Genomic DNA, 27,690 nt, shown 5'->3' with positions numbered 1-27,690 from the left:
GAGGAGTGGAGTAGGTGACCTGAATGTTTGGCTGGGGGCTGAAGCTGGGCCCCAGTTGTTAATCTTTGCAGCTTGAACCTTCGGGCAGGGTAGGGTGGAGAAGTTTTTCCCATGTCCATCCTGCAGGTTTAATAGACAATACTGGCAAATTCCTGAGAGCTGTGCAATGTTATTAGTAGAAGGTAATGATACAGAGAGCATGCTAAGGCTATCTCACTGAAGTGGCAGCACCAGAACATGAAGGTACTGAGCTAAAGCAGTCCCTGGACAAGAAGCAGCAGATGCGCCTGTTCACTGCAGGGAGGATTGCAAACGCTTGGGCTGTTGAGAGTTTGGCTTAAGGGGCTGAGAATATCGTACGGCAAGGCAGCTGTCCAGTGAAGTGCCAACACCGAAGAGGCTGGGGAAGAGCAAGCTTCCGAAGCAGACTTGGGCTCCTGTTGCCTATGGAATTGGAAGAATAATGAAATTAAAGATCAGCACCTGTTCCCGCATCTTGACCAAGTGCACACATGCAGGCTCCATCCTGTGCACAAGGGGCCTTCCTTTCTCCAGAGAAATGACTGCCCTTTACACAACCAGGCCCTTGCATCTCCCTGCAGCACAGAGCTTGGACTTTTGTCTCCCAGAGCTGATGTGTTCCCTGGTAAGCACGCTTACCTGTGCTTGTGAACACACATGCACCTATGCACCAACCCCCACAGACCTTTCGTCTTTGCAAAGGCACCCACCCTTCTGAGCAAGGCTTCACATTCCCATCTCCTTGGTTGGGGTCATTTGATGTGTGTGCCTGCACATGAGTGTTTTTGAATATGGATATAAATAGGATCAAAGAGTAATTTATGGTGGAAGAGACCTCTGGGATCTCTGGTCAGACCCCACTCAAAGAAGGGCTAATTACGTTAGATCACTGAGGGCCTTCTCCAAATGAGTTTTGACTATCTTCAAGGGGATCCTGCAGGCCTGGGGCCTCTCTTCTGGTCTGTCAGCACCCCTAAAAGGAAACAGCTTATCTAGTATCAGCCGTAATTTCTGCTGTTCAGCCCAGAAATAGCTCAGGAGATTCATTCAGTGGCACTGGGGCTTGGGCCCGTTTACTGTGGATTTTCACATGGCAGGTCTTTATTTCTGGAGATTTTGCACTGCTCAGACTGTTAATGTTAACGGTTGCCAAGGGAACTGGTGCAGCCGCTGTGTGCAGGCAGAGGGTCCTCCTGCTTGGCCACCTCTGCATCACCATGGTACAGAGATGCCTTTCCTGGCCACTGCCATTACCCTTCCATGGGGGAGAAGAAGTTGGGGCACAGCTGCACTGAGGAGCTGCTGATGCCCCCAGATGACAGGTCCAGAGCAACGGCAGCCTGTTAACCTGCCAGCACACCTGTAAGAGGCCTTTGCAGCCTCTGCAGACCCACTGTGTCACTAGCTCGGACACTCGCTGCCCTTGCTCTGCCCTTCCCCAGTTTGCTGGGGTCCATGGGGCTCCAGCTTGTGCATGGAGAAGCACCTGAGCGTGCTTGCTGGACCAATGAGCACAGGGAAAGGTGAGTGTTGGGTGTCTTCTCCAACCAGCCTAGCAAAATGATCGAAGCCAGCTGAGGGTGGCAGTGCTCTCAGCTTTTCCCTCTGCAACTTTCTTGCACTTGCTCATAGTAACTTGGTGACCCATCTCACCTACATCTTATCCCTGCTTTTTGTAGGCCTGCTAAGCACTTTCCACCTTGCTGGAAGTGACTCTTGTCACAAGGGCATCCTTGGGCAAGTCTCTGTCTCTGCTGAAGTAAAATTCTGCAGCTGATGCAGGACTGTGGGCTTGACCACCCAGCCATGCCTGGATCCTCAGGCCCATGGCTTTTCGGAGCCCAGAGTGATCTCTTGTGGTCTTGATGAACTTGCTGGAGCAGTTTTTTGGGTTTTCAGTTCTGTCAGCCCTTTCTTGCAGCAGTGGGGAGGAGCAGGAGGAAGTTTGGAGCCAAATAGTACTCTTCTCTGCCCTGCTATAAAGCCCCCTGGAAAACAGAAGAGTACTTGTCTGAATGTGGCCCAGGATTTTTCTTCCTCTTGCCTCTTGAGGAAACTTGCCTAGCACCTCTAGAAAAGGATTTGAGAAAGTTGGCACTTTCCTCTTCACCTAAAAAAGCTCTTTTGACTTTCAGTGACACTAATCACAAGAGAGAGATCAGGGCAACAGATCATGCAGTGTTCTCCTTAATGCAGTGCCCTGCTGTGCACTGAAACATCAAGCAAGGAGCCCCATGAGGACAGACTGACTGATCGTGGAGTCATGAGGGACTGCACTCAAGTGTGTCTGCCACACAGTTACATACCTGATTTTAAAGATTTTTTCCCAGCCCAAATGATTCTTTGGTTCTACAATAGGAGCTGGAATTGCCAAGTTGGGTGGACCCCCCTGCTGATTGTCTGGTGTTCTTGCACGGCAATGGTGCTGTCACTTCCCTAGAGATACCAGGGTGATCCAAGGCTTTCTGAGTCATGGTGTTAAGTTGCTTGTCTTCCTCCAGAGCAGAACTGGCTACAGTGGGGACAGGGGTGTCTGACTGCATTACAGGAGAAGGAACATGGTGCAGCGGAGAATCCAAGAAGCAAAGCAGTAGTCCATGTGTGTTGTGGCCCTTGTGCTGCTCAGATACCTGCTTATTGATTCCTGAGTTCACTCAGCTTCAGTGGGGAATGGGAGATAACTTCCCTGCTCTGCCTGATTTGCCCACTGTGCTGGGGATAGGGAAAATGCCTCCCAAAGAAACTTATGAGAGGAGTTATGAGCTTATGAGTCCTCTTCTTGGTGGCGCAAAGCAGTTGGGTGAGGTCCTTCAACAATCTTCCTTGCTTGTGCAAAAAGTCAGAGCCCTAGCCATGCAGGCAGGAGCTGTGTGGTTTGTACTCTGGGCTTCACATCTTGCTTCTGCCACAGACTTTCGGCACAATCTTCATCACTACATGCTTCGATTCCTCCACCTGGAACACAATACTCATAATTAGCCTTGTTTCCTTCATAATGGGATTGAATGAGGTGAATTCATAAGCAGCCTTTAGAGCTGTGCCAGAACAGTGTTTGGTACTAATGTTGCCTGTGTTCCTGTGTGAGACAAGTCCTCTTTCTCAGAGAAGGATGGTTTTCCTGGATAGGACTAAGGTACACTGAGATGTCAGTGGAAAGATGCAAGTAGGATACTCAAGCATTGAGACTGGCACCAATGCATTCCTGCTTGCATTCCTGATCAGAAACAGAATCCAAATGAGCAAATTAGCATTTATATTTATGTGCTCTGCCCAGCTAGACGTGGTTATGATCCTTTAGGCAGGGCATTTTTAACTGGCCAGAAGAGGACCAGCCCACAATTTGCAAAGCGTAAGAACCCAGGACCTAATTCTGCCAATGGCCTTGGATGCCTTTTGGTTCCTGACATCCCAGAGGAACCGGCCTGCATTGTGAATTTCATGGTCTTTGCTTCTGACCCTCTTAACACTATGCATTGCACCTAAGGGGCTATTTTACATCACTTACTCATAATTAATAGAGAGGCTTCCCCTGCTGTCCCAGAGGGCTTTTTCCTTCTATCCAGCTTTTGCAGTTTGAAAGCTGAGGAAGCGATATCTGGGAGCCACTGTTCCTCCTTGAAGAACAGGGCTCTCAGATTGTTGAGATGACTGACAGCTCATGCTGGGCATTGATGTAAATGCAGGGAGCTAGTTCACCTCCAGAAGTCTTTTTTTGGGGTGTGGTGAGAGAAATCATTCATTTTGACCTTGGTGAAACAAATAGCAAAGCGTCCTCTGACTTTAGGAGGGCCAGGATTTTTCCTTAGATCTTTGATCCCAAGAGTGCTACAAAGGTGGGGAGCATTTCCTCAAAAGCAGGGAGGAAGCCCAAACAGAGCATTGTTCCCCACTTCTCTATGCTGAGCAGATACTGGGAATGGGGTAGGAGGTAATTCAGACACTTCCCAGCAAGGCCTGTCACCCTTGCATCTTCCCTAGAAATCTCTAGGCTCCTCTGGGCTGCAGTGACTCCCTTACCATGGGTGTCTCTTCACTGCTCCCTGAGGGCTATGCAGGACATGTAGCTGCTGTGCTTTGTAGCACGTAAGGCTCCAGAGGTCAGGATGGCTTTGTGCCTCTATCCAGCTGGCCAGTTGCTTCCCACCAAGAAAGTAGCTCCCAAGAAAGCAAGCCAACAAAGTCTGGGGGCTTGCGAGAGGGAGAGCAATGCAGGCAGAGAATCATTGTCTCTGAGAGCTGTGAGCTGTGCAGAGTGAGGGACAGCTGTGTTCGGAAAGGGAAGGTGTGTATCCAGCCAGAAGGGCAAATGTGAGGGAGAATCTGGAGAGGGACAATGGGAGCTTTGCCCCCTCCCATGTGCTGCCCATCTGGTGTCCACTGCTGCATGTGGCTCCAGAAGATTTCTTGAGTCCAGTGGGTCGTGGAGCAGACAGCTCTTAGACTATCGCTAGCAGCGGGTAAGGAGGAGCGTGAAGTGTGAGTGTGAAGGGCTTGGGGTGGGGGACATTTGGCCTGTGGTGTCCTGACAGCATGTGCTAAATATTAATGTGATATTCTTAGGAAATGAAGACTAATAATGCTCAGCTGCATGATTTAACAAGTAAAATAAAGCTCAGGTAGCAAGGCAGGTGCAGGCTCATAAATCATTTGCTCAAGTTCTCCATGCCACATGTGTGCTTGCTTATGTTTGTGTTCTTGTGTGGTAAAGGCATGTGTGTCAGTGCATGTCCATCTGCTCTGCACTTGGAATTATGGCAGGCACATCCTGACTGCTGGATTCTGGCTCCAGTTGGACATGTACAAATATGGCTTTCTTACTCAGATGTGTTCTCTGATCACTGTGCAGCCTCAGGTGATAACTGGAGGCCAGAAGAATTTGTATTTCCAGAGTTTGCTGTGTAAGCCCAGAACCCCCTTGCTATCCTGTTACTCGCTTTCTCCCTCAAATGGAAGAGGTTAAGTTTGACCATCCTTTCTGTGCATTCCTCTAGAGGACAGAGCTCTTTGTCTGAGACCTGTATACAAAGTTTAGGACCCCACAGGGATGCATCTCAAGGTCTTCAGACCTGTGTGGTTGAGTTTAAGCAGCTGTGGGCTCCCTCTGCTTGAGATGCCTTTGATATTTTGTTCATCTTTGATGGCAACAGGGGACTTAGAAGGATTAAAGTGGTGGTGTCCTGTTTGTGGAAGTGTCTGGGTGTCCACTTCTCTGCAAGGAGGACCATGCTGCCTCTGTCTCACTTGGGAGACCTGCTGTTTCTGGAAGAAGCGGGCAGAGAATCCTGCTGCTCTTCTCCAAGCCTCCGCATCTGGAAAATTTCTTGTATCTTGTTTTATTCTCTTTACCCATATCTTCCAGAACAGATGAAGATCAGCCCCGAGACCCAACCTCATGTTGGCGGGGGTCCCTCAAAGTCATTGGAGCTGGCAAGGCCTCTGGAAATGGGCAGCCCTTGACTGAGAGCTTGGTTTGACGTGGGCAGAGGGAGAGTCTTCCTGTGCCTGCCTAAGGTGCTGTGTCAGGTAGGCAAGAGAGGAGCTTGGCCGAAGATGTGGGGTGCAGGGCAGCACACATGCTTGATCTTACCCTGGGCAGCCCTTCTTCCTCTTGTGCCAAATGCTGCTTCTAGACTTGCACCAGTACTGACCCACATCACTGTGCTGATGTGGGCAGCTCTGCTGCCACTGCATGGTGTTTTGGCCCTGCTGTGAGTGTGTCACTCCACTGTGGGTCTGTGGCCCTGTGGGGTGCACTCACAGGTTCAATGGGGCCAGCCGGGGCTCACCACCTTGGGGGTTGGCCCTGGGGTGAAGTCCCTGAGATGGGGGGAAGGATAGGGATGGACAGATGGGTTGAGGGGGCCCCCTCCCCAGAGATCATATCGAAATGTCTCTATTGTGCAAAGCAGAGGGAATGCCCCCAAGAGCTGATTTCCATGGCAACCGCAAATGTCAGGTTCCATGTGGTGAAAAACCGTTTCCATGACAACACCTCCTTTATCCTAGGTGCTGGGAGCTGGAGTGACAGCCCTGTTGGGGGAGGGGACAGGGAGATGGCCTCAGGTGCTTAACCTCCCCCTCACCTCCCTCGCCCCCCCCCATCCTTCTAGACTCCTTGCCCTCAGCCCCAGCATCCCTGGGTGGGTGGTGCTGGAGGGGGGTTATGTGTGTGCCCACTAGCTCTTGGCTTCTACAGCAGCCTTTCTGCCCCTCCTACCCCCAAATGGCTTTGCTCCTTGTAGAAGCTGAGATCTGAGTCTGTCCCTCTGTCTCCCTCTCCATCAGTTTAGTTTAGTTCTGGTTTTGCATCCTGGGTAGAAACAAAACTATTTCTCAGTGCTGTGGGAGCAGTGGGGAGTGACATGGCCAGCTGCCCCTCTTGGCTATGCACCGAGCACACATCTGGGCTGCCTGCCCTCTCCCACTCAACCTGCTCCCAGAGCACTGCCAGCCTCAGTTCACGCAGGCATATTGCCAGGGACCCTGAGCAGCGATAGGAGCCTCTGCCTCTCAGCAAGGAAATTGGAGGCTTTGTGGAACAATCTCTGACTGCATACTTCTGAATCCCTGTCCCACATCCCACTCAGCTCATGAAAGAGATGCCAGGTCCTTGTCAGCTCTTGGGGGGAGCAGCAGCCTGGAGGCTGGTGAGTGCCAGTGCTGCAAGTGCTGGGGCCACATGGCAGTGCAGCAGGGTATTGGGAGCTCTGCAAATCCTTGTAGCTGATGAAGAGTGGGAAAAGGGACCTGCAGCCTCTCCCTCTTCCCTAAATGATGCAGCACCTCGTGGGAGATGAAGTTGGCACTGCTGCCTGTCAAGGTGTAGCATGGCAGCAGCTTGGCCTCTCTGTTCTGTGAACTGCAAACTTATTTCACTCATTTCCTCCAGCTGTTGTAAATGTGGGCTCTACCTCCGTTTTCTGGCCAGTCTGGCTCAGCCACCGCTTAGAGACAAACAGCCTTCCACATATTGCATGCTGGCTTCAAAACACATTTCAGGTGGTGACTTTTAGGGCTTGATTTCATTTTATGTTTTGTTGCTGTTTTTTCTGGGGGTGTTTCCTAAGAGAGGGGACAGACTATGCCTGGACCTGCAGCTTTTGTGCAGGCCTCACCTGCGATATTCTAATTGGTTTTTATTATGAATGTCACTGATTCTGGTCACTGGCAGCCTGTCTGAATGATGCTGAGAGACATGGAGTGAGATGTGCTGTGAATGTGGAAATTTGCCCTGTGCACCATTCCTCGGAGGAGATTCTGGCACAGTTGGATCTTGCTAGCTGGGGAGGAGGCTACAGCTTGTCAGTCGCCTCTCTGGGCAGCACAGGACATGCAGACCTGCCAGCAGATGAGAGTTTTGCCCTACTTAGCAAATCAGACAGTTGAAGCTATTGGTTCCTTAATGCAGCTACTTCTGTCTTACCTGGAGACTCCTCATATCACATGAGCTAAGCTACCCTTCAGGCTTGTTGTTTGTGGTTGGATTATTGTTGATGACACTAATGGCTGCAAGAGAGGTAAAAAGCTCTTCTCCACACCCAAGTGTGAGGAGTTTTGCCACTTTTAACCTGAGCATTGTCCCTGAGGGCCAGAGACGTTGCTTGAGAGCATCACTGCCCTTCTCAACAGCCATTCTGGTGCACAGAGCTGTCTGCATGAGGGCTGGGGAAGGGGAAACATGACATGCCTGCTTGCTGTACTGCTTCTAGCCAAGGTCAGAGGCAGTCTTTCTTCTTTTCTGCAAGGAGAGTAAGTGGCTCAATTAGGTGAGCTGGCCATGCCTGCACTGAGTCAGGCTAGACACAGGAAGAGCTTCCAGGCATAGTCTCACCTTAGGCCTTTCTTTGCCACTTGCCGCATCTTAGGAAGCAGAAGTTTATGAATGGTGAGCATTTCTAGGAGAGCTGTTGTCTCAGGCAAGCAGCTGAGCAGGGAAAAGTGCCAGGTTTCTTTTTGAAAAGTAGTTCTTTCTCCAAGAGGATGTACTGATTGCCATCACAATGTCTTGGTTCCCTTCTGTCACGCTCCTACTCTGCACAGCAGGCAGAAAGGGCACCCTGTTGCCACTGCCATCAGCACCGTGTGCTGGGCAGATGGGCCAAGCTCTAACCCTTTGCATTTCTCTTTCATTGCAGATGGCGCGCCCAATTCAAGTGAAACCCGCAGACAGCGAGAGCCGTGGAGGTAGTTGTCATCTCTCCTTGTTTCTCCTTTGGTGGCTTTGTGCTTGTGAGAGGGACCAGGAAAAGAGAGAGAGTCCTGACCCTGCCTTCCTCTACCTGCACTCTGTACGAGGAGATGTTTGTATGTGGCAGAGATCTGGGGGGGGAGGGGGGCAGGAGGAGAGCCTAGGGATAAGCTTCAACTTGATGCAGCACGCAGCTGACAGCACCCCAAATCCTAAGGGTGATAATGTGGCTGCCTACTCCGCTCTCTTTCCCAGCTCTTTCAGGGTACTATTAGCCTGACAGTGCCTATCCCAGGAGGTTACTGAAGCAGACCTGCACTTCGGTGTATGGCATGGAGGCTCCTGGAGGGTGTAAGCTGTTGGGAAGAGGTTTTTTCATTTGTACACCTGATCAACCCAATAAAAGCCAGATCCTTGCAGCAGCACTGGCTTTTCAACATGTTCAGTGCACTGCTCCACAGCTGATTCTCCTGTCTGCAGCTCACTCCTCTGCCTCCCTCATTGCTGCTGAACTGTCTCAGCCTCTCACTCTCGGTCCTGCAGCAGCCCCCATCACATTGTCAAGGCTGCAGTGCCATTGCAGAAAAGATCACATGATGGAGAAATAATTCTGAAGGGAAAGGATCCAGAAATGGAGGTGCTGCCAGCCTACAGGGGACCAGCTTGGTCAGAGCAGCATACAATGAGTTCAGAGCTGGAAGACTGGGAAAGAGAGAATCTGTTAATTTAATGGGAAGCTCTCAGCAGCTCAAGTGCCTTCCCCAGGTGGAGAGGGTTCACAACTCCAGCCCTTTCCTAATCCATTAATTCATTTCTCTGCTCTTCCTTGTCTTACTGATATATTTCTTTTCCTTTTCTCTCCATTTCTATGTCTGCCTCTCCATACCTTGTGCTGTTGGTGCTGCCCCTGAAAGCAGTTTAGTAGAGGCAAGGGGAGGATTTGTGTTGTGCTTTTTGTGCTGTGGGGCAGCATGTCCTGCATGCGATGTTTAGATTTGGAAGGCTTTTGTTTTAAATTTCCAAACAGTTTGTAGTGACTTTCAATTATTGCACTGTCAGGAACATGAGATATATTTTATAATATTTTATATGAATGTATATATTTACGGTTGTGTGATCCTCCTTTTAAAAAAATTGTTTAGGTCAGATAGATCATTTTTCCAAATAGAATATGTAACTTTTGGTTATTTACTCAAGGGATAACTTTTACTGAAGTCTGGGCAAATTTATTCTCTTGGCCTATATTGACAATCCCAGGAATGCTACATATAGTCATGCTCCTTTCGAAAAGGACTGTGACTTAAGCCTCCAAAGAAAATAGCTTTCCTAAACCACATAGGACTAGATTCATCTCACCTTATTTCAGCCCCTGGTTCAGGGTTGAGTTTAAGGTCCTTATCGGTGCTATAGACAGTATAAAGAGACCATTCCTTCAGGGTGTTTCACTGTTGAAAATGACGTTAGGAGTGGATGAAGTATTCTTTAGAGATGCCTGCAGTGGGTGTAGAGGGGGCTGACTACTCACTGACACCTCACATTGCCTCTGGATTCAACTAGAAGGTGGTCAGTCCATCCCCTACCACATTTATTTTAAAAATTTGCAACCCAGATTTCTAACTAATTCAGAAATTCTGTTATTATATCTGAGGTTACTCCTAATGAGTCTTTAAAAAAAAAAAGCATAGGAGACTAGAAAAGCCTTTGCCAGTCATCCTGGTGCCAACATCTCCGAGCCATTAGCAGTGTCAGATGTGGCTGTAGAGCAGCCCTCCCAGCCCAGAGAGACACATAGCAGGCCCTGTCTCCCAGCCCAGAGAGACAGACAGCAGGACCTGCTGCAGGGCCTCATGTGCCCCCTTGACACACACCTTCCCAGGCAGATGCACACATTCACCTTTTCCACCCTGCATTATGTCCTGACACAACAGCAGTAAAACCAGACCAAACAGACAATCCATGCTGTGAAATGACCAACCGCTGCAGCTTTGTTTTCTTAAGTTTGTGTCTTTGGTGAGTGCAAGTCTGGCACCTCTGGTGTCTACTGCTAGGCTGAGGTCATTTCTGCAGTGTGTCTTTTGCTGATGGGCTGTTACTGGCGTCTCTTCTGTACACAGCCATCTAGTATTAAGTGTTGGGACATAACATCTCTGATGCCTCAGTTTCTCTGTCAAATAGAGCTGAAACAGGCCAACAGGTTAAAAAACAGGATGTTGATTTGGAAGCAAGCTTTTGGTCAAGGCACTGGACTCTGAAATCTCTAAGCTTATGGAAAGTGCCGCATTTTCTAATGATTGCAAATGTCAGAACATCAACTCTGCTTCTGGTGGACAAGGCCGTTGAGAGCAGCAGCCTTTGGAGTCTGAACACCTGTCTCTCTGCAGACTGGGTACCTCACTTATTCATTGCAGAGCTGAAAAACAAACAGCTCCCACAGGATCCATGACAAACTGTTTTTTTTCCTGAGGCAGAAGCAGCATCAAGACAGCACCCTATGTTTGTCTGAATCAGGTTGCTCTTTTGAAATGTTTCTGTCATGATGCTCCACTTGTCAGAGAAGTGGATAAGCAACTTGGCAGATATGGGAAGAGCCATTCCCTGTAGCAACAGCCCCGCACTGGCAGGAGGTAAAAGAAAGATTTGGGGCAGGACAGAACTGCTTGGACTAGGAATTTGTCAAGGGAATAGGTGCATGGATCAGTGAAGCTCTGCTCTGCATTATCCTTTAAGGGAACATCTTTTATACTCTCCAGGGACTGACGTTTCTCAAATGAAGCACCCTGAATTAAGTACATGAAGTTAGAGCACCAGAATTTGTCTTCTGGTCTAAGTTTTTGTCTTTTGGCTAAGTTTTATGCCAAAGGGATAGTTTTGGCCAAGCCTTGGAGAGGCTGTGTAGGAGTATCTGAATGCTCAGTGTTACTGTACCCTGCAGAAGTAATTCACTAGTAAAAAGTTCCTGCCTGTATTAGTTCAGAGTGGGACTTGTGATTCTGGGGCAGGCATTGTCAGCTTTTTCCTTCTTTCCCTTATGCCTGTGGTGTGAGCATGGGAGTGCCAGGAGGAGATGGAGTGAGGGGGCAGAGGAGCTTGTCTGCTTCTTGTGAGACCTGGAGCACTCTGCTGCAGTGATGTGATATGACAGCCAGCCCAAGCCCATTAGTACTGCCTAGAGACAAGGAAGCTCTCTGCATATCCAAGGAGATTTGCTGCATTCCCAATGGCTTTAGTGGGCTTCCCCTCTCTCCCTGATCCTTGCTGTCGGCCAGATGATCTGAATCCACTGGGCTTAGAGGAGTGGTGTCCAGTGCTTGTGTGCTCTCTCCTCTTTCTCTCTCTCTCAGACTTTATGGCCTCAACTCCTTGCTTGTTCCTGTAGTTACCTTCATCAGCACTGTGCTCTGTGATGGCCCACCTCCTGCTGTCTGGGTGGCTGACTGTGCCCAGAGCATGTTTCCATGGGAACTCAACAGTCAGAGATCAGAATCAATTTTTCTGGTTGCTGGACAGCATGGGAAATTGCCAATCAGAGGGTGAAAAACAAGAGCTGTAGGGAAAGTGAAGGAAAAACAGCAGGAGGAGTGCATGCTGTTCTGAGTAGGTGAGACGAGATCTTCCAGTGCTGCAGAAATCCCTGCTGGGGAGCTGAAGGAGCCGATGACCTGCAACAGTGCCTTGAGAATGCCAGCTGGTTTGAGGTAGACCGCTTTGGGCGTGATGATAGCAGAGCTCAGGTGAAAGGGCTGGGAAGGGATGAGGCAGCCTGGTTATTGGTGGGGGAGCAGTTCTATTTGGAAGCTCACAGAAGCTAGAGGGCACCGGATCATGGGTTGAGCTCCAAGATGTGAAGAGGTAAAGGTCAGCAACAGAAGAGCCCTTGCACAGGTTCCCCAGCTGCTGCAAAGACGCATCTGAGGGGAACAGACTGGACCTTTTTCCTACGTGCAGTCTTCGGAATTGGGCTGTAAGAAACATGATTCACTGTGAAGAAATCTTTCTCTTATGTTGTCAGTGACTTCAGTCCCTTCTAATATTGCTGTTGTGAGCATTCGGAAAAGATTCTGAACCCATAGGTGTGTGTATTTAGATTTGCCTTTATAGCTTGAGTCCCTAAGGTATCGCGGTTTTAAGCTGTTCTGCATCACCAGGAAGACTAACATTTTTTTTCTTCCTAATTCAGAAAGGAAAGCTGAAATTCCCACATAAACACAGGACTTCTAAAAGGTTCTGTTAGTGAGCTGTGTCAAACAACAGAAGACCCGCAGTAAAACTGCAAGAATGGAGACTAGCATTCACTGTTTCAGTGGACTTTTCCCAAAGTGCAGGGTATAGAAAAAGGCTTTTGATTCAGAAGAAATGGTATGAGGAAGAAACCACAAGAATTATCCAGGAAATTTCAGGGCTCTCTGGAGGAGAAAATAATGAGTAACTTGTGATTTGATGTTGATTTGATTGCAAGTTGACAAGGTCCCTTTTTGGTCAGTACCTTCATTGCAAAGGAGTGGCCTTTTGCATCCATTAGACTGTTGTTTGGTGAAGACTTAAGCTTTGGGTGGCTACGGTAACCATCAGGTCTTTACACTGAACTAGTCTTCAGCCAAAACGGGAACCACTTACCCGACTCTCCCCTGGCTACCCGCTGTTCTTTCACAAGAATCTCACACAAAATCAGACCCAGAAGCAAAAGGCCAATGTTGCAAAAGTAGCATTATGTCCATGTAGCTGTGTGTTCCCGCACCTAGAGTTTCCCCCTTGCCACTCTGACCAAGACAGCCAAACAGTCTGAGGTCCCTGAAGGGAAAGGCAAGACCATCAAGTGCATTTCTGGCTATTAAATCTTAGCCCAGTTATTTGCTTGCAGGTTCAAAGAATAGAGTTATTTTACAGCACCTGAAGTCAGTACAAGTATTTCCTAGTGAATTTCTCCCCTTTGTTGATGTGTTTCTTTTAAGGAGCTTTTGTTTGCAGTCCAAAGGCAGCAGCATGGTGCACATATCTGAAATAAGACCTAGCTGCAGCTGCCACATAGATTCAGGACAGAGGAAGGGGGAACACTACAGAGCTCCTGTGTCCTCTGCCATAGCCAAACTGGGTTCACATATGACCCCAGGTGATGTCAGTCAGAGCACAGAGCTACTGCTCCTTTAGTTTCCATGCTCTTCTTCACAGTAAATATGTTCCTCTCCAGTCCCTTTTTTTTCCCCCCTCTGCTTCCAGTCAGATTTTTCATCTCTTCTGTGTGCTATTTTTTGGCTGCTTTAACCATCCGCATTTCTGAGCTAGCACCCACTTTATTACCTCCTGTGCCTTAGCTGGACATTATTGGGCATTGCCAATTGGGATGGACCCGACCAGCTGAAATAATGTCTCCAAAGGCAGCCATTGCCATGCAGGTGCAGGGAGAAATGTAGAAAGAATTGCAAGGAAAATGAAAGGGGATGAAATTCCCACAGGTTTTGTTACCCAGGGAATCCTGAAAGTGAGAAAGCTGGGAAATTTGGCCTTTAGAAAATACACAAGGCCATATATTTCAGCCACTTCTAGTTATATAAATCAGGAGTATCTGTTTGGGACTGGGTTAAGAGCCTTGGATACAGCACTTCTAACACTTCATCTCTGGTGGACACAAGTGGCACCTGTGTTCACATGTCCACCTGGTGCTAGAGGAGAGCTGTGCCTGTGTGAACCTGTGTTGGGGCTCTGTGGGGCGGTGCCACAGGATGAAGTGACTCCCTGTGGTGTCTGCGTGGGGGATGAGTGTGTCTGTCTGCACATCCCTCTTGCTTACTGAGGAATTTTGTTTCAGAAGGCACCTGCTGGGTCTGGGTCTGTGTATAAGTGTGTTCCTGGGCATGCATAAGCCTCCGTGCTTGTCCATTAATGCTGCATGTGTCCATCTGCTTTTCTGCCAGGGACCAATGACACATGTAGGTCCTGCCTGCGTGTGCTTCCCAGTGCATCTGTACTTAGCAGCTTGTTTACTTACCTGGGTAGGAACTGTCCTCTGACCAAAGGGGAGCAAGGAAGGGGCTAGGGCAAGCTTTGGTGGCAGTGTGAATGTGTAATGTGTCATCCATTCCTGCCATACATACACACCACCACCCCTGTAGCCTGTTCTGCTGCTGTAGCTCCAAGACCTGTTGTTTTTCAGGTCACTGCACTCTCAAACAGATAGCAGCTTCCTTGCTATTTCCCCTGATGTGCATCACGTTGCATTGGTTTGTTTGCAGCCAGCCCCTCTGATCCTGTCGCTAACAGTAAGGAATCCTCCCGTACGGCTCCTCCGAAGCCATATCCCAACACATTTGCTCCTATGGGTCATGTCTCCCATGCGTGTGGGGGAGAGTTAACTCAGTAGTTGACACAACTCTTTTCTTGCAAAAATGGAGATTGGGCTGGTATTTAGGCTGTTATTTTAATGTTGTGCTATTTTAATAGCTGTTCACATCAAATCTGTGGAGGATGTTGCCCCATCCAATGCTGTGTTTGTGCTTGACTGGATGGCACCAGGCAGTGTGATGAGCCCCTGAGGGTACCGATGGGGGAGCTCTGTACCTTTCTTGCCTCCATACTTATCCATCCCAGGAAAACCATAATCCTCACTTCTGTCTTCTGAGGAGGAACCCAGAAGGACTCTGAGCTCAAAGTTGTGGATGAGTTGGCCAGCCTTCCAGCTCCCTGCCGGTGTGACACGGGTACAAAATGCCATTGGAGAGGGGAGCAGGGACCATGGAGATGTTAGTTGGCCTTCACCAAACTGTCTGGTATTTGGGTGATCCTGCGGTGACACAGGTTGGGACCCAGGATGCCAGGGTTTATTCCAGGCCTTAGGAGACAGCTGGTTAGATTGGGGTGGGGAAGGACAAATGGAAACTAAGATGCTTGGTTACATGGCAGCTGAGGAAATGGTGATCCTGGAAAGAAGGAAAAGGAAACAGAAGTCAGAGGTCCTGGAATTTATTCCCTGCCTGGGTTGGTCTGCTCTATTTTCAAAGGTACCTCTTGGGTTTCACATGCTGGTCAACAACAGTATAATTGCCCAGATAGTTTTTCTTATTAACGTTTGTGTTGGATTATTCAAAGGAAGAGGCTAATGAATAAAAGGAAATTATTAATCTTTTGTTTTCTGTTGGGGAAGGTAGGATAGGGGAAGCCACAGAAACCTTTGCAGGTGTGAGGAGCTTGGGTGGCCCCTGCATACTCACCCCTGGAAGCATTTCAGCCAACAGCAAATCATTTCCATGCCAGGCATGTTTTTAACGCAAGGCTGTTTTGTGCTTAAGTGTCCCTGTCCTCCTGCTCTGGACTGACTGTAAGCCTCATAGAAGGTTGATGTTTCTGTGTTTGCCCCTAGGGGACAGGAAGCTCTTTGTGGGCATGTTAAATAAGCAGCAGTCTGAGGATGACGTGCTCCGGCTCTTTGAACCATTTGGGGTCATTGATGAATGTACGGTGCTCCGTGGACCTGATGGTAACAGCAAAGGTGTGAACCCCTCTGTGTGTCATGCCCTTTCTCCCTGCTCTGCAGGTAGCGCTCACCAACCTCACTGCTTGTGCCTCCTTTCCACTGGGGTACTTATTCCTCCACTGTATCTTTATGGGAACCCATATCACAGCCCAGCATAGGGAGCAGGGCACGAAGAATCATCTGCTGCCAGGAAAGACTGGGGAAGGTGGGCAGAGACTGAGGGAAAAGGAGGGGAAGCAGAGCACGATGAATAGCTGAGTTACCAGGATCACTAGTGAGCCTGTTCTGTCAGTCTGGGTCTGCAAGTTGAAATGTTTGTACCCACAATTAGGAGTCCACAGAGACTTTGGGGAAGAGGTAATCAGGGACAAGGGTGGAGATGGTGACATCATCTATAGAGTATATCACTGAAGTAATAATTTGAGACCCTTCCTCTTTTTTCCAGGATAGAGGACTTGGGATGAGTCATCCTTTTTGTTCCCTGCTTCCTTGGGGTGGCTTTCGTTTGCCTTGCCTGAGATACAGACACTGTCTCTTGCGTGATGGCACTTTCACAGCAGTCCTGTCACTGCAATCTCCTGTGCTCTTTCTGTCCCTTTCCAGGCTGTGCTTTTGTAAAGTTCTCATCTCACACAGAGGCTCAGGCAGCAATCCACGCACTCCATGGCAGCCAGACAATGCCCGTGAGTATAAGGCCAGGGTACCTACCCTCTTCCTAATCCTCGTCCCATTACCCTGTTGCAGGGACCTCCCCACACTCTCCAAAACCATGACAGGTTCAACTGCAGTTTCCAGTTGGTGTGGTTGGGAGGTGTGTGTGGGGATGTGTGTGTGCACATCTGTGCTCTAGTCTTAGTAACCATCCTGTCTCCTGGTCTGATGTTTGTAGCTATGTTCATCCAGACTGGTAGTGACAGCGCTTACATCTATAAAGGGTAAATAAAAGAGAGCCAAAACAAGGCCATGAATTTGTCTTGGAAACAGCTCCCTGGAGTAGTTAAAAACTGAGCAGGGTGGAAGCTAACAATTCAGCCACATGGACGGTCAGGACTTCAGTGTCTGAGCACACTCCTCGACTTCTCTTATCTAGGCAGTAGAGGAGGCCACTGGGGTGGGCTGGGTGCTGGTGGGAATGCTTTGTGTGTAATGTGGGATTGTGTAGCCATAGCTGTGCCTTCTTGTGCGAGTGGAGCTGCAGTTGTGATCTCATCTCAAGCAATCTCTAACCTGAACTGGGGCACCTCATGGGAAGGACAGTGCATTGCCTGCAGCAGGGGTATTTCCAGCTGCCAGGAACTGCTTTGCCTATCGAGCCAAGCTCATGATGGTGGAAAGATGGTGCTTGTGGCTGTCAATGACCTGAGTGTTCCTGGCCACACCATCACCTGGTGAATGTAGCCAGGGATGTGTGCACCCACTTATGCAGCTGTGCAGGGCTCAGGGTGTGAGGGGAAGGGCATGAGAGGGAAGGGTTGGATGGACGGACGGATGGGGAGAAGGGCACAGCCCAGGTTCCAGGCAGCTCCCGAGCACTTTCATGCCAATATTTGCTCTTCTGCTCCTCTTCCCACTCTGCTGCCTGTTCTGCCCCATCCTACCTTGCCTGACTGCTGACTCTCTGGCTGTCCCACACCTCTTCTCTCCTGCCTCCTGTCTGTCTCCTCTCTCTGTGCCTAGGGTGCCTCCTCCAGTCTAGTGGTGAAGTTTGCTGACACAGATAAGGAAAGGACCCTCCGTCGTATGCAGCAAATGGTGGGGCAGCTGGGGATATTCACTCCATCTCTCACCTTGCCGTTCAGCCCATACAGCGCCTATGCGCAGGCTGTGAGTATCCTGCGTGTGTGTGTGGGGAAAGGCTGCCCTCCTGACTGTGGGGCAGCAATGTACCTGGGAGACCACAAACTGGTCTCTTAACAATTGCATGGAAGTTTCCCAGCACCTTGGTACTTGCTCCTGGCTTCAGTTTCTCCAGTCAGCAGCCTTGTCTTGCACAGTCTTTGTGCGTTTCTCTCCTGGAATGGGTGGCAGGGGAGAGCTGGGACCTCCTCAAAATGAGCCTGGATTTCTCTGATGGTGGTGTAGGCTGGTGGAGGTGTATGGGAATAGGTCAAGCATGACCCAGTATCTTTCTGTCTTGTTTTGAGAACAGATCAGAGACATGATTCCTGGGCAATGTCTGCCAGACATATACCAACTTGTGAACTCTTCTTCTGGGTCAGTGGCACTAATGCGTGTCTCTCTCTCGTTTTGGAGCACCACGAGAGCCCTGGGCCCAGCTTCACAAGTTTATTTCTCTGCTGAAATTCTTAAGAGGGCCCTAATCCTCCCAATGCTGTCCTTGGCTGCCAGCGTTTTCTCACTTGGCTAGTGTGACTGTGGGGTTTGCAAGATGCTGGAGAGAGAGCAGTGGGTAGCAGAGGACCGGAGGTGTTTCAACAGTCTGGCTGTGCTTTGGATCTTAGTGAGAGAACCTCATTGCCTTGGAGCCACTGATGTTTGTGGTAGGTCCCAAACTCAACAAGTCCCATATCAGCTGCATTGGAGCATCATTTGAGTGTTCTTGGTGACTGTCATTTTCAGGTCTCTCCTGCCAAGTATAAAGCCCATGGAAGGAGGCTCAGAAATTGCTCAAGGCATGAGAGATTCTTGTGTTGATAAAGAACTCTGAAGTACATGCTGTTACTGAAAGTAATTTTGCAGCAGGGAGAGAGTGCAAATAAACCTGTTCTTCTCATATATGTGGACACCTCTTTCTCCTCTGGCTTCAGCAGCTACTTGATGTGCCTTCCTTTCATTTACCTGAAAGAGAAGGAACTGTTTCTCAGTTGTTGGCCTTTTCCTTCCAAAGATTCCCCAGAAACTGCCAAATGCCTTCTAAGTGTGTGGCAAGACCATGGACAAGAGGCAATACATATGAGGCTCCATAATGTTGGGGAATTTTGGGAACCAAACGTAGAATTTATCCAACACAGATTATTTGATTTTTCTTGTGTAATGAAGCTGAGAACAGCTATACCATTCCAAGTCTTTCAGCAGAAGCATGATTTAGAGGGAAAAACCCCTTCTGAACAGGTACTTTTGCCAGGACCCATCTTTTCTGTCCAGCCCACAAGCCAGTTATACCTGAGGTCAAAGGTTGTAGCTTAGCTCAGCTGTGAGTCACCAGATAATCATTCTGGTGTATCTTCTGCTGTCATGGAGATAGCACTAACTTGGGCATGGTGTGGTGGTGAAGGAGGCAAGAATGGACCGCATAGTGAGGTTATGATGGCAGAAAGTGTTTTATTAGCTTATGGTCCAGATGTGTAAGGATGAAGAGCAGTGAGACCTTCTAGACTCGGTCTTTTAAGTGCCCTCCAATCTTCAGGAACTCCTGCTGATGACAAGAAACCAGTCAGGTCTAAGCTGTGCTCCTTGCTTATCATTACCTTTTTTCTCCTCAGTTGTGTCTGTTACTATGTTGGTCTGTCTGATTCTTCACTGGCCTTCCTACTCTCAGACTTTGTTTTTTTGTTTCCCCTTGACTCAAGACTCAACCTCCTGCTTCTTCGTGATTTTTTCCTCCTTTCCCTTTTCCTTTCCTCTGGTTTCAGTTCTCTCCTTTTTCTTCCTGAGCCACTGACCTCACATCTGACTGTTTCTTCTCTTGTGTCAGTCCTGGTCTTTGGTCTCTCTTCTTCTGGAGGAGAGATCCTGGCCAGTTCCCATATGCATAGAGTGTCCCCATCAGAGGGAGAGGATATCAGTCCTTTGAAATGCCATCTAACATCTCTCTGAAAGTGGGGACAGAAGAGAGGCATTTCCTTACTGAATCTCCTTGCAGTACACTGAAATATCCTGCTATGGGCAGCTTTGGGAGGTGGCCACTCTGGCAAGCCAGGGCTCAAGGGAACCCCAACATACTTCATGCTTGCATGATTCTGGTCTTGGAGTAGTAGATGCTGCACCGAAGGTTACCCACAGGGCTGGGAGATGCAGCTAACCATTATGGATGTGGTTGAATCAGACTGAGAGCTGCAAGGGTGCATCATAGGCATCATAGGTTCTTATATTCATAATTTAATAAGCCAGCAACTTTCTCTCTTTGTCCCCATGGGGTTTGCTGCATTGCCACGCCAAAGCGGTCCTCAGGAGTCCCAGTTTAGGAAGAAGAAGTTTGGAGCCTGGGTTGTTTTGGTTTTGGTTTCAGCTGGATGTTTTAAATTTACATTAATTTCCTTTTTTTTTTTAAACTATCTCAAATTAAACATGAAATAATCATACACTGTGTTAGGTCTAAAATTATTCAGATCTATTCATATATGCAAAATAAGATAGTTAAAACAGTCAAACAGTACATATTAGCTGAAACAGTTTGTAAGAAGTCTCATCTGGCTAAAGATGTAAGAAGTACAACTGGCTAAACATCTGGAAGGAATTTATTGCAATGCTTAAACCAGGTTTTGATCCCAGGTGCCTCTGCAAGTGAAAAGTTAGTATTTCCTTAATTTCATTTCATTCAACAAGTTAGTTCAGATGGTGTCGGGGAAATGTTGGAGAGCTGAAAAAAAAATAATAATTATCAATACAAAAGAGGCCTGAAGTTTTAAAAAAACAGCCAGTGCAATTTACTAAGTGTTTATAATGCTTGAATATTTCTTGTATATCATAAGTCAGTTATGTTAGTTAGTTCCAAACACAAAATATAATTTGTTCACACCTCCACCCCTTTTCTTTCTGCTCTTATGGTTCATTATGGTAATTTTATGTAAGTAATGAGAACAATTTCAGAATGCCAGTTTGGTGCATATGCAGTTGGATGCAAGTCTTGGTCCAGCCAGAGCCTGGCACAGAACAGGCATTAATGACAAAAAAGAAAATCAATATTCACATAGTGAGTACGGAACGTGTTGGTTTCTGCACCCTTGAATAGGGACAGTGTGAAGACAGGACTAGGAATATGTGCAGGCTGCTTGCACAGAGACACTTTCCTCAGCAGAGTCCTGTGCTCCCAGGAAGGCCACATTTCGCCCCAGTCCTGGCTTAGGGTGAGTGGCTCCCAGTAATGTGAGTCCAGCTTCAGGAGAGTTGTGCCAAAGATGATGTGGTGGCAGAGAGGTGATAGCAGGGCACTTGCTTTCTGGAGTTGTGCAGCAGTGAACCCCTGTGCTGTCAGTCCATCTGCCCATGGAGACCCCATTTTGTGGTGTCCACCTCTCCCTAAAAAGGCCTCAACCCTGTCCCAGCAGTGCATTGCAGAGCAAGTTTCACCTCAGCGGCTTTGCTTATACCAGGTTACAGAAACAGCAATGCCATGAAATTCCTCTTTTTATGGAAGAATAATTATCAGCTTCTGTGTGAAGGAAATCAAGATAAGGTTTAGCTAGCCATGAACTTTTCAGAGTTACCAGATTCTTCAGCTGAGACCTGGGCCAAACTGGCTTGCTGACTCACCCATTTGTGGATGAGGTAGGTTACTTGAAAGCTGTGTATGTTGCAAAGCAGACAGTGGGATGTGGCAATGTAAGGAAGATTTGTGTTGTTTTCTTGGGTTTTGCCTTGTGTCACCCCTCAGCACCTCCCGAGAAAACCACAGTTTCCAAAGAGCCATACCTGTGCCTCCCCTGCTGTTCTTCCTTGATGGGGAAGACAAGGCTTATAAAGGGGCTGGATAATTTTGCATCCAGAACTAAGTCTTTGTTGCCACTGCACCCGCTGATGGTCAAATAGGACCAGAAGGATTTTTTTCTTCTTACTCCTAACCCTCCTCCCAACCTCGTGTCCCACCCCCGCCCTTCCTTTTGTACTGTGCATCTCTGCCTGGGCAGGTGTGTTATGGTGGGACCATGAGGAGCTGACATCCTCTGATCCCAGGGTGCAGGCCACTGCCAGAGGAAGGGCTGAGCTCAGTGGATCATGGAGCAGACCTCTGCTGCAAAGCATGACATAAGAGCTGGGCCTGGACAGACACCCAGTTGCACAGCAGGATGCCTGTGCCAGAGTGAGCTCTCCCAGCAGCATGATCTGCTTGTTGAGGTGGGGCAAAAGCAGAGGAATTTGGACCCTGTTCCTCAAGGCAAAGCTGTGTTATTTAATACCTGGCACTGTCCCAGGAGAAGTGATCAGAGAGAAGGGCCTGTGGGGAGACAGTGTTGCTGGGTGCCAGGAGCACACCCCTTCCCTGCTCTCTTCCTCATTGCAGGAGCTCTCTGAGCCAAAGGGGCCCATCCGGATGCCCCAGTGCACGGCTGAGTGAGCCAAAACCCCTCAAACTGCCGGCATTTGGAGGGTGAGACGTGGGGAGGGCTGCCCAGCCATGGCACTGGCTGTGTGGACTGGGATGCCCACTGAGCCGTGTCCCCTGGCTGAAGGATGGGAAGCTGTAGCTGTGCCTGGCTCTCGGAGGCTTTCACATGTGGCCAGGCCCAGGCCACTGTCCCGCCTCGACGGGCAGCCACTGCATGGGTACATGGCCGCCAGGATCTGTGGGCCCCTGGGCATGAGGACTGTCAGCTGGGCACAGCACAGGCCTTCAGAGGATGGTGCTGCTGCTGCCCACCCTGGCAGGCCTGGTTGTGTCTTCCAGGCCTGTGTGGGAAGCTCCAGGGCAGGTGGCAGGAGCCCGGTGACGCGCAATGGCAGCTGGGGGTGGGGGAGGTCGCAAGGCTGCAGCTCTAGCTTGGCCCTGGTCCTGGCTGTGGCAGGTGAAGGCAGTGGCTGGGCTGGCCTGTGCAGCCTCCCCCAGCTCCGGCACAGCCGCCATGGGCCCTGGCAACAGGAGGCCCTGGGCAGCATTGGGCCCTGACTGCACGGTCCTGCCTTGCAGCTGATGCAGCAGCAGACGACAGTTCTCTCCGCTTCCCATGGCAGCTACCTGAACCCAGGGGTCGCCTTCTCCCCATGCCACATCCAGCAGATCGGTGCCGTCAGTCTCAACGGGCTGCCAGCTGCTCCCATTGCACCAGCATCAGGTGAGGGCCTGGATGCAGCAGGTCCTTCACTGCCAGTGAGCCTCCTGCCCCAGCACTTGGCACAGTGCCCACCCAGGTAAAACAGTTCCTACAGCAGCATGTGGATTAGTTTGCTCTTTTCTAACAATGGAGCCTCTGAGCACAGCAGTCTCTAGTCTGCATAAACTTCTGCAACCTCCCTGTCACCCTCACATGCTCAATATACATTCTCTTGCCCTACTGTTGTTCATTTTCGCTGCAGTTTTTCCCTTTGATATAGTTAGAAGGACAGGGTTCCCAGGATTGCACTTGACTCTGAGGTCAGCAGTGCTATTATTCATTATCATCATCCCACAGTAATAATGCATATTTGGGTTTGAATGCCCGTCAAGAACAGGCATGCATCATGCTAGGTGCCGCACAAACCCAGATTAAAAATGTTCCATCCCAAAGCTCTGAGAGCAGTTAGGACTAGCAGTGCTGCACACTCTTCTCACTAGTGCTGCCTCTTAATTTTGTGAAGGCTCCAGCACTAGTCTGTCATCTCCACATGCCAGCTAGAAGAGATAATAGCTTCATACACAGCAGCCTTGCCAGGCAGATGGAAGGTTGGAACATGGGCTTTGTGGGACCTTGACTTTCACGGGATGCCCTCTCTTCTTGTTCTACAGGGCTACATTCACCACCTCTCCTGGGAACAGCAGCCATGCCGGGACTTGTAGCACCGATTTCAAATGGATTTACTGGAGTGGTACCATTCCCAAATGGGCATCCAGCCCTGGAAACAGTTTACACCAATGGCCTTGTGCCATATTCAGGTATTGAGAGCAGAACTCCCCACCATCCAGAGACCTGAGGAACTGCAATTAATTCCTCTTTTCTGGATTTCCCACAGAGAATACTTGTCTAGCTCCTTGCCAGGCACTGAGACTAACTTGGGGGCAGGGGGTGGGAAACAACACTACACACACACACACACACGAAATGCACGACTGATTCTGATTACGTTTTTCTCTGCAGCCCAGAGCCCTTCAGTAGCAGAGACTTTACACCCAACCTTCACAGGAGTTCAGCAGTATGCAGGTACCAGCTTCCCTTGTCTCCCTCAGGCCCTTGTGTGGCTGACCAGATCCTCAGGTAAATGGTTTGTTCTATCTCTGGACTACAGCTGTGTATCCGACCACCACCATCACCCCCATTGCACAGAGCATCCCTCAGCAGCCTCCCATCCTGCAGCAGCAGCAACGAGAAGGTGAGGTTCAGAGTTGGGACTGTGTGTGTCCCAAGACATGGGTGGGATTTGTGTAGCTCATCTTCTGCACCACAGAACCAATGGAGAGGAGACAGCACTAATTTTTGTCCGCTAATCTTTGATACTGGAACTGGGCTATGGAAACAACTACATCTCTGCCGTGAGTGGACTAGAAAAGTTCACAGGATGCTTGTTATGCATAATTCCTGAGCTTGTCCCTGACCAGATGTTGCCAGGTACAAAGGGGACAGTAGGCACCAGAACACCAAGCTTTCACATCCAAGGGATAGAGTCAGCACCTTCCCTACACAGTCAGGGGAAAAGAGCACTCCCTCTCTATCTTTACTGATGCCAGAACCACAGTGGTACCAGTCAAACTAGCCTCTCCCAATGTACTTTCCTCTCTTTTCAGCCTTCATAGCCTTCTGAGTTTATTTTTCAACTTATTTTAAAATTGGCCTTAATAGAATTTGGAGGCAAAGGCATTCTCTCTCTGCTCCTGATTCTTACAGCAGGTGTCAGGGAGGGAGCAGCTTCTTGTGCTCATCAGGCTCACAAGGAGCAAGTGAAGGAGTAGACAGGACCAGGTCAGCCCATAAATGGGATGTATGGCAGGCGAGGATTAAAGCTGTAGCTTATGGACTGAAGGCAACCACTGCCTTAACTGTGGGCAGGGAATGCCAGAGGAGCAGCTTTCACGTAGCAGTGTCTGCTGCTCTCCTAGGACTGGGAGAGCTATGAACAAGGAACTCTTACCTCAGCTGAGTTCCTTCCATCAGAATAGCACCCAGACCATCGTAGAGTTGTTGTGTCCAGCACCCTATCTGGGAACTAGATAAGCTTTGAAAGTGAAGCTGCTCTCCAGAAACTTCAGCTTTGTATATTACCTCCCAGTTGCTCTTAGACAGCCCTCAGAATCCTTTGGGGAGCGGAGGCAGTGCTAGGGTTCTCCAGTGCTGTGCTATGAGTTGAGCCCATTTTTCTTCCCCTTCCCTTTGGGGTTTTCTGTTTTGTCCTTCCCCACTGCCCCCATATCTGCAGGTCCTGAAGGCTGCAATCTCTTCATCTACCATCTCCCTCAGGAGTTTGGAGACAACGAGTTGATGCAGATGTTTCTGCCCTTTGGCAATATCATTTCCTCTAAGGTATTCATGGATCGTGCCACCAACCAGAGCAAGTGTTTTGGTAAGTGCTGACACCAGCAGGTGAGGGAAGCATGATAGATACTGATGACAGTTATTATTGGGCATGGCACCAACAGTGCCGTTGTTATCCATGCCTGTGTCCTGTCCTTCAGGTTTTGTAAGCTTTGACAACCCATCCAGTGCACAGACTGCTATCCAGGCTATGAATGGCTTCCAGATTGGCATGAAACGCTTGAAGGTTCAGTTAAAACGACCCAAGGATGCTAACCATCCCTACTGACAGCAGTAAACAAGCAGGAGTCACTTCTGCAGCACAAGGTAAAGCTGGCACCATCATAGCACAGTTCTGTACAGTGCTGGCCAGTGTCAGGACAGCAAGGTCTGGAAGTGGGGAGCCACGAGCTGAAGGCAATAGTACAGCTAGTGGGGCAGTGGCCTCACCTGCCAGGGCCCAGCCCCAGCACCCGAGCAAGGTGACCAGAGCAGGCCCAGAGATGATGGCCAGGTTCAACAGTCTAGATTATCAGGCAAATTTGTGGCAATGAGGCAAGCCCAAAGGCAAGCCAGAGTGTCAATCTGCAGGTCAAGATCAGGATCACATCTGGTGAAGGTAAATAGGGTCAAACATAGTGCAGTGATTGCCAGGCAGGTCTATAATGTCAATAGTAAACAGATCAAACATCAAGATGGGAAGACAATCCAAGGGTTGAAGTCCAGGTAATTAGATCCATGGACAGGACATGTCCGTGGACAGGTGGAGACTGGAATTTCCACAATGTAGATCAGACAAAGGCTGATGACACAGGCCTGAGCTATAATGAGACTTGAACCTGTGGGCAGGGTGGACAGAAATTGCAGGTGAGGCTGGTCAAGTTCATTAAGGCCTTTTAGTGCACTCAGGGCCCTGACAGGCAGATGGGTTCTGTTTGTGGTCTAAGCAAGGTTTCAGTCTACTGTCCAACTGCTCCCCCAAAGCTTTTGTCTGCCTAAAAAGGTTTTAAAAGCCAGTTTTCAATTGTTACGTGGGCCTGAAGTTAGTCTGCAGAGAATGCTTTCTGGGGTAAGAAGGGATAATCCCATGATTCACAGGGATCACAGATAAGCAGAGAAAAGGTGAGACCCTTAAGGACCACAGAAGAGCTGCCTGACACAACAGCTGCTGCCAAAGAGCTGGCTTCTGCCAGCCTACAGACAGGGAGCAAGGGACGGCTGATCTGATTTGGGTCATAGTCCTTCATGTTTAAGCAACAGCAACTCAAAGCCCGAGGCTTGTATAGATGTCCTCCTAATCTCCCAATTCCCTCCCTCCTCCCTTTCTGTTCAGGTGAAAGGAAAGTCCAGAGGAAGAATTTCTGCTTCAGGTTGATTTACAGAAAGGCCAGTAAATTTATCGACTCTTGACACCACCCCTTTCCTTCCTCTGCTTCCCACCTACCCACCCTATCTTCCTCTTCCCCTCCTCTCCAAGACACGCAATTAAAGAGAAGGCTCAATATCTGCCCAGGAGGAAGATTCTTGCCACGACCGACTCATATTTGCTGCTAATGTGGTGCATAGCAAAGGGACCAGCAAACCAGCAGCCCCTGGGGACATAAACCTCTTCCTCTTGGGGTATGGCTGGAGTACGTGGACCAAGAAAACCCACTGGTGTGTCTCTAGGTTAATGCAGTGATGTATGGAAGTTTAGTCCCCTCCCTCCCTCCCTCTTGCTCCGTTTCTGGCCTTTTCATAGACAAATATACATATATATACAGTCTCTATTTTTTTTTAAAGTGGCTCACAGGACCAAACTTTTCAGACTGACTGCTTGCAAGAGGTATTGGACGTTTGGGGTTTACCTTTGCAACAGTGTCTTCTCAGCACACACTGCAGGTAGGCCTGAACATTTTGAGAGGATGCTTGGGGAGAGAGAGGGGGAGGGTGGCAGAGGGTAGGGAGAAAGAGAGGATCATCTCTCTGCTCAACATTAGCAAGAAGGAGCAGAAATACATACCTCCAGGATTAGGGCACAGTCAGATGCTCAGCTCAAGTCGCTCATCCACTGTAGCACCAGCCTGGTTAAGGATCTCAAGAGCTCTCAGTCTTACCTTTCCCAGGGCTTCTGCAGACAAAGCTCCTGGAATTTGGTGCCAGACCCCATCCTGACAACTCCCTGATTAGACTGAGAGCACAGGAAACCAGTCACTTTACCTACAGGAACTGTACTGCCTCCCCACACATGGCACAGATCTGTGTTTCATAGTTCTCCATGGTAACAGCATTTTCTTGATGAAGGCAAGAGAAGATAACAGTGTAAGCAGATGCAATCTTCAAAACAGTTACAGAATCCTCCTGGGGGCTACACACTGCCTCCCCGTGTCAGATAAGCTAACGCTTTCCATAAGCTGTAAAATGTGTTGAGGGGGTTGAACGACATAGCAGAGCTGCTTAGTGAGCTGTACTTATTCCCAGATGAAACAGGACGTTTTCTCCCTCTGAATTCAGCAAGAAGACTCACCTCACGCACCCGTTTGCAAAGCTTTCCCCAGCAGATGCAAGGATAATATGATGAAAGAGGGTTGTCATTCTGTTTTTTCATTTTTCCCAGCACTCCCTCCAAGAGACTGATAATACATTATGCAGCATATATATATATATATATATATATAACATATATATATATATATATATATATAGGGACAGCTATATGC

At 49.0% G+C, this 27,690-nt stretch overlaps 1 protein-coding gene across 11 annotated transcripts in view; it reads left to right on the top strand.

Moving 5' to 3' along the window:
- CELF5 (CUGBP, Elav-like family member 5) overlaps positions 1-27,684 on the top strand; it is a 39,758-nt gene extending 12,074 nt beyond the window's left edge. For 2 of the 11 annotated variants that reach the window (XM_017834451.1, XM_017834448.1), the window contains exons 3-13: positions 8,157-8,208; positions 15,561-15,689; positions 16,278-16,357; positions 17,352-17,498; positions 22,480-22,700; positions 23,275-23,421; positions 23,624-23,682; positions 23,772-23,855; positions 24,897-25,040; positions 25,153-25,318; positions 26,325-27,684. In XM_017834451.1, coding sequence (XP_017689940.1) covers positions 8,157-8,208; positions 15,561-15,689; positions 16,278-16,357; positions 17,352-17,498; positions 22,480-22,700; positions 23,275-23,421; positions 23,624-23,682; positions 23,772-23,855; positions 24,897-25,040; positions 25,153-25,280 — 1,191 coding nt within the window. In that variant the 3' untranslated portion in view covers positions 25,281-25,318; positions 26,325-27,684. Of the gene's footprint in view, positions 1-3,915; positions 4,479-8,156; positions 8,209-15,560; positions 15,690-16,277; positions 16,358-17,351; positions 17,499-22,479; positions 22,701-23,274; positions 23,422-23,623; positions 23,687-23,771; positions 24,594-24,896; positions 25,041-25,152; positions 25,319-26,324 lie in introns of those variants that run through there. The other 9 variants (XM_017834450.1, XM_017834444.1, XM_017834442.1 and 6 more) reach the window with 9 other exon arrangements.
- The last annotated feature ends 6 nt before the right edge of the window (positions 27,685-27,690 follow it).

Source organism: Lepidothrix coronata, unplaced genomic scaffold (genome assembly GCF_001604755.1).
Source record: "Lepidothrix coronata isolate B3197 unplaced genomic scaffold, Lepidothrix_coronata-1.0 Scaffold233, whole genome shotgun sequence".
NCBI classification, from domain to species: Eukaryota; Metazoa; Chordata; class Aves; order Passeriformes; family Pipridae; genus Lepidothrix; species Lepidothrix coronata.
Note: the sequence above shows the minus strand (reverse complement) of the source record. Positions and strands in the feature narration are given on the sequence as shown.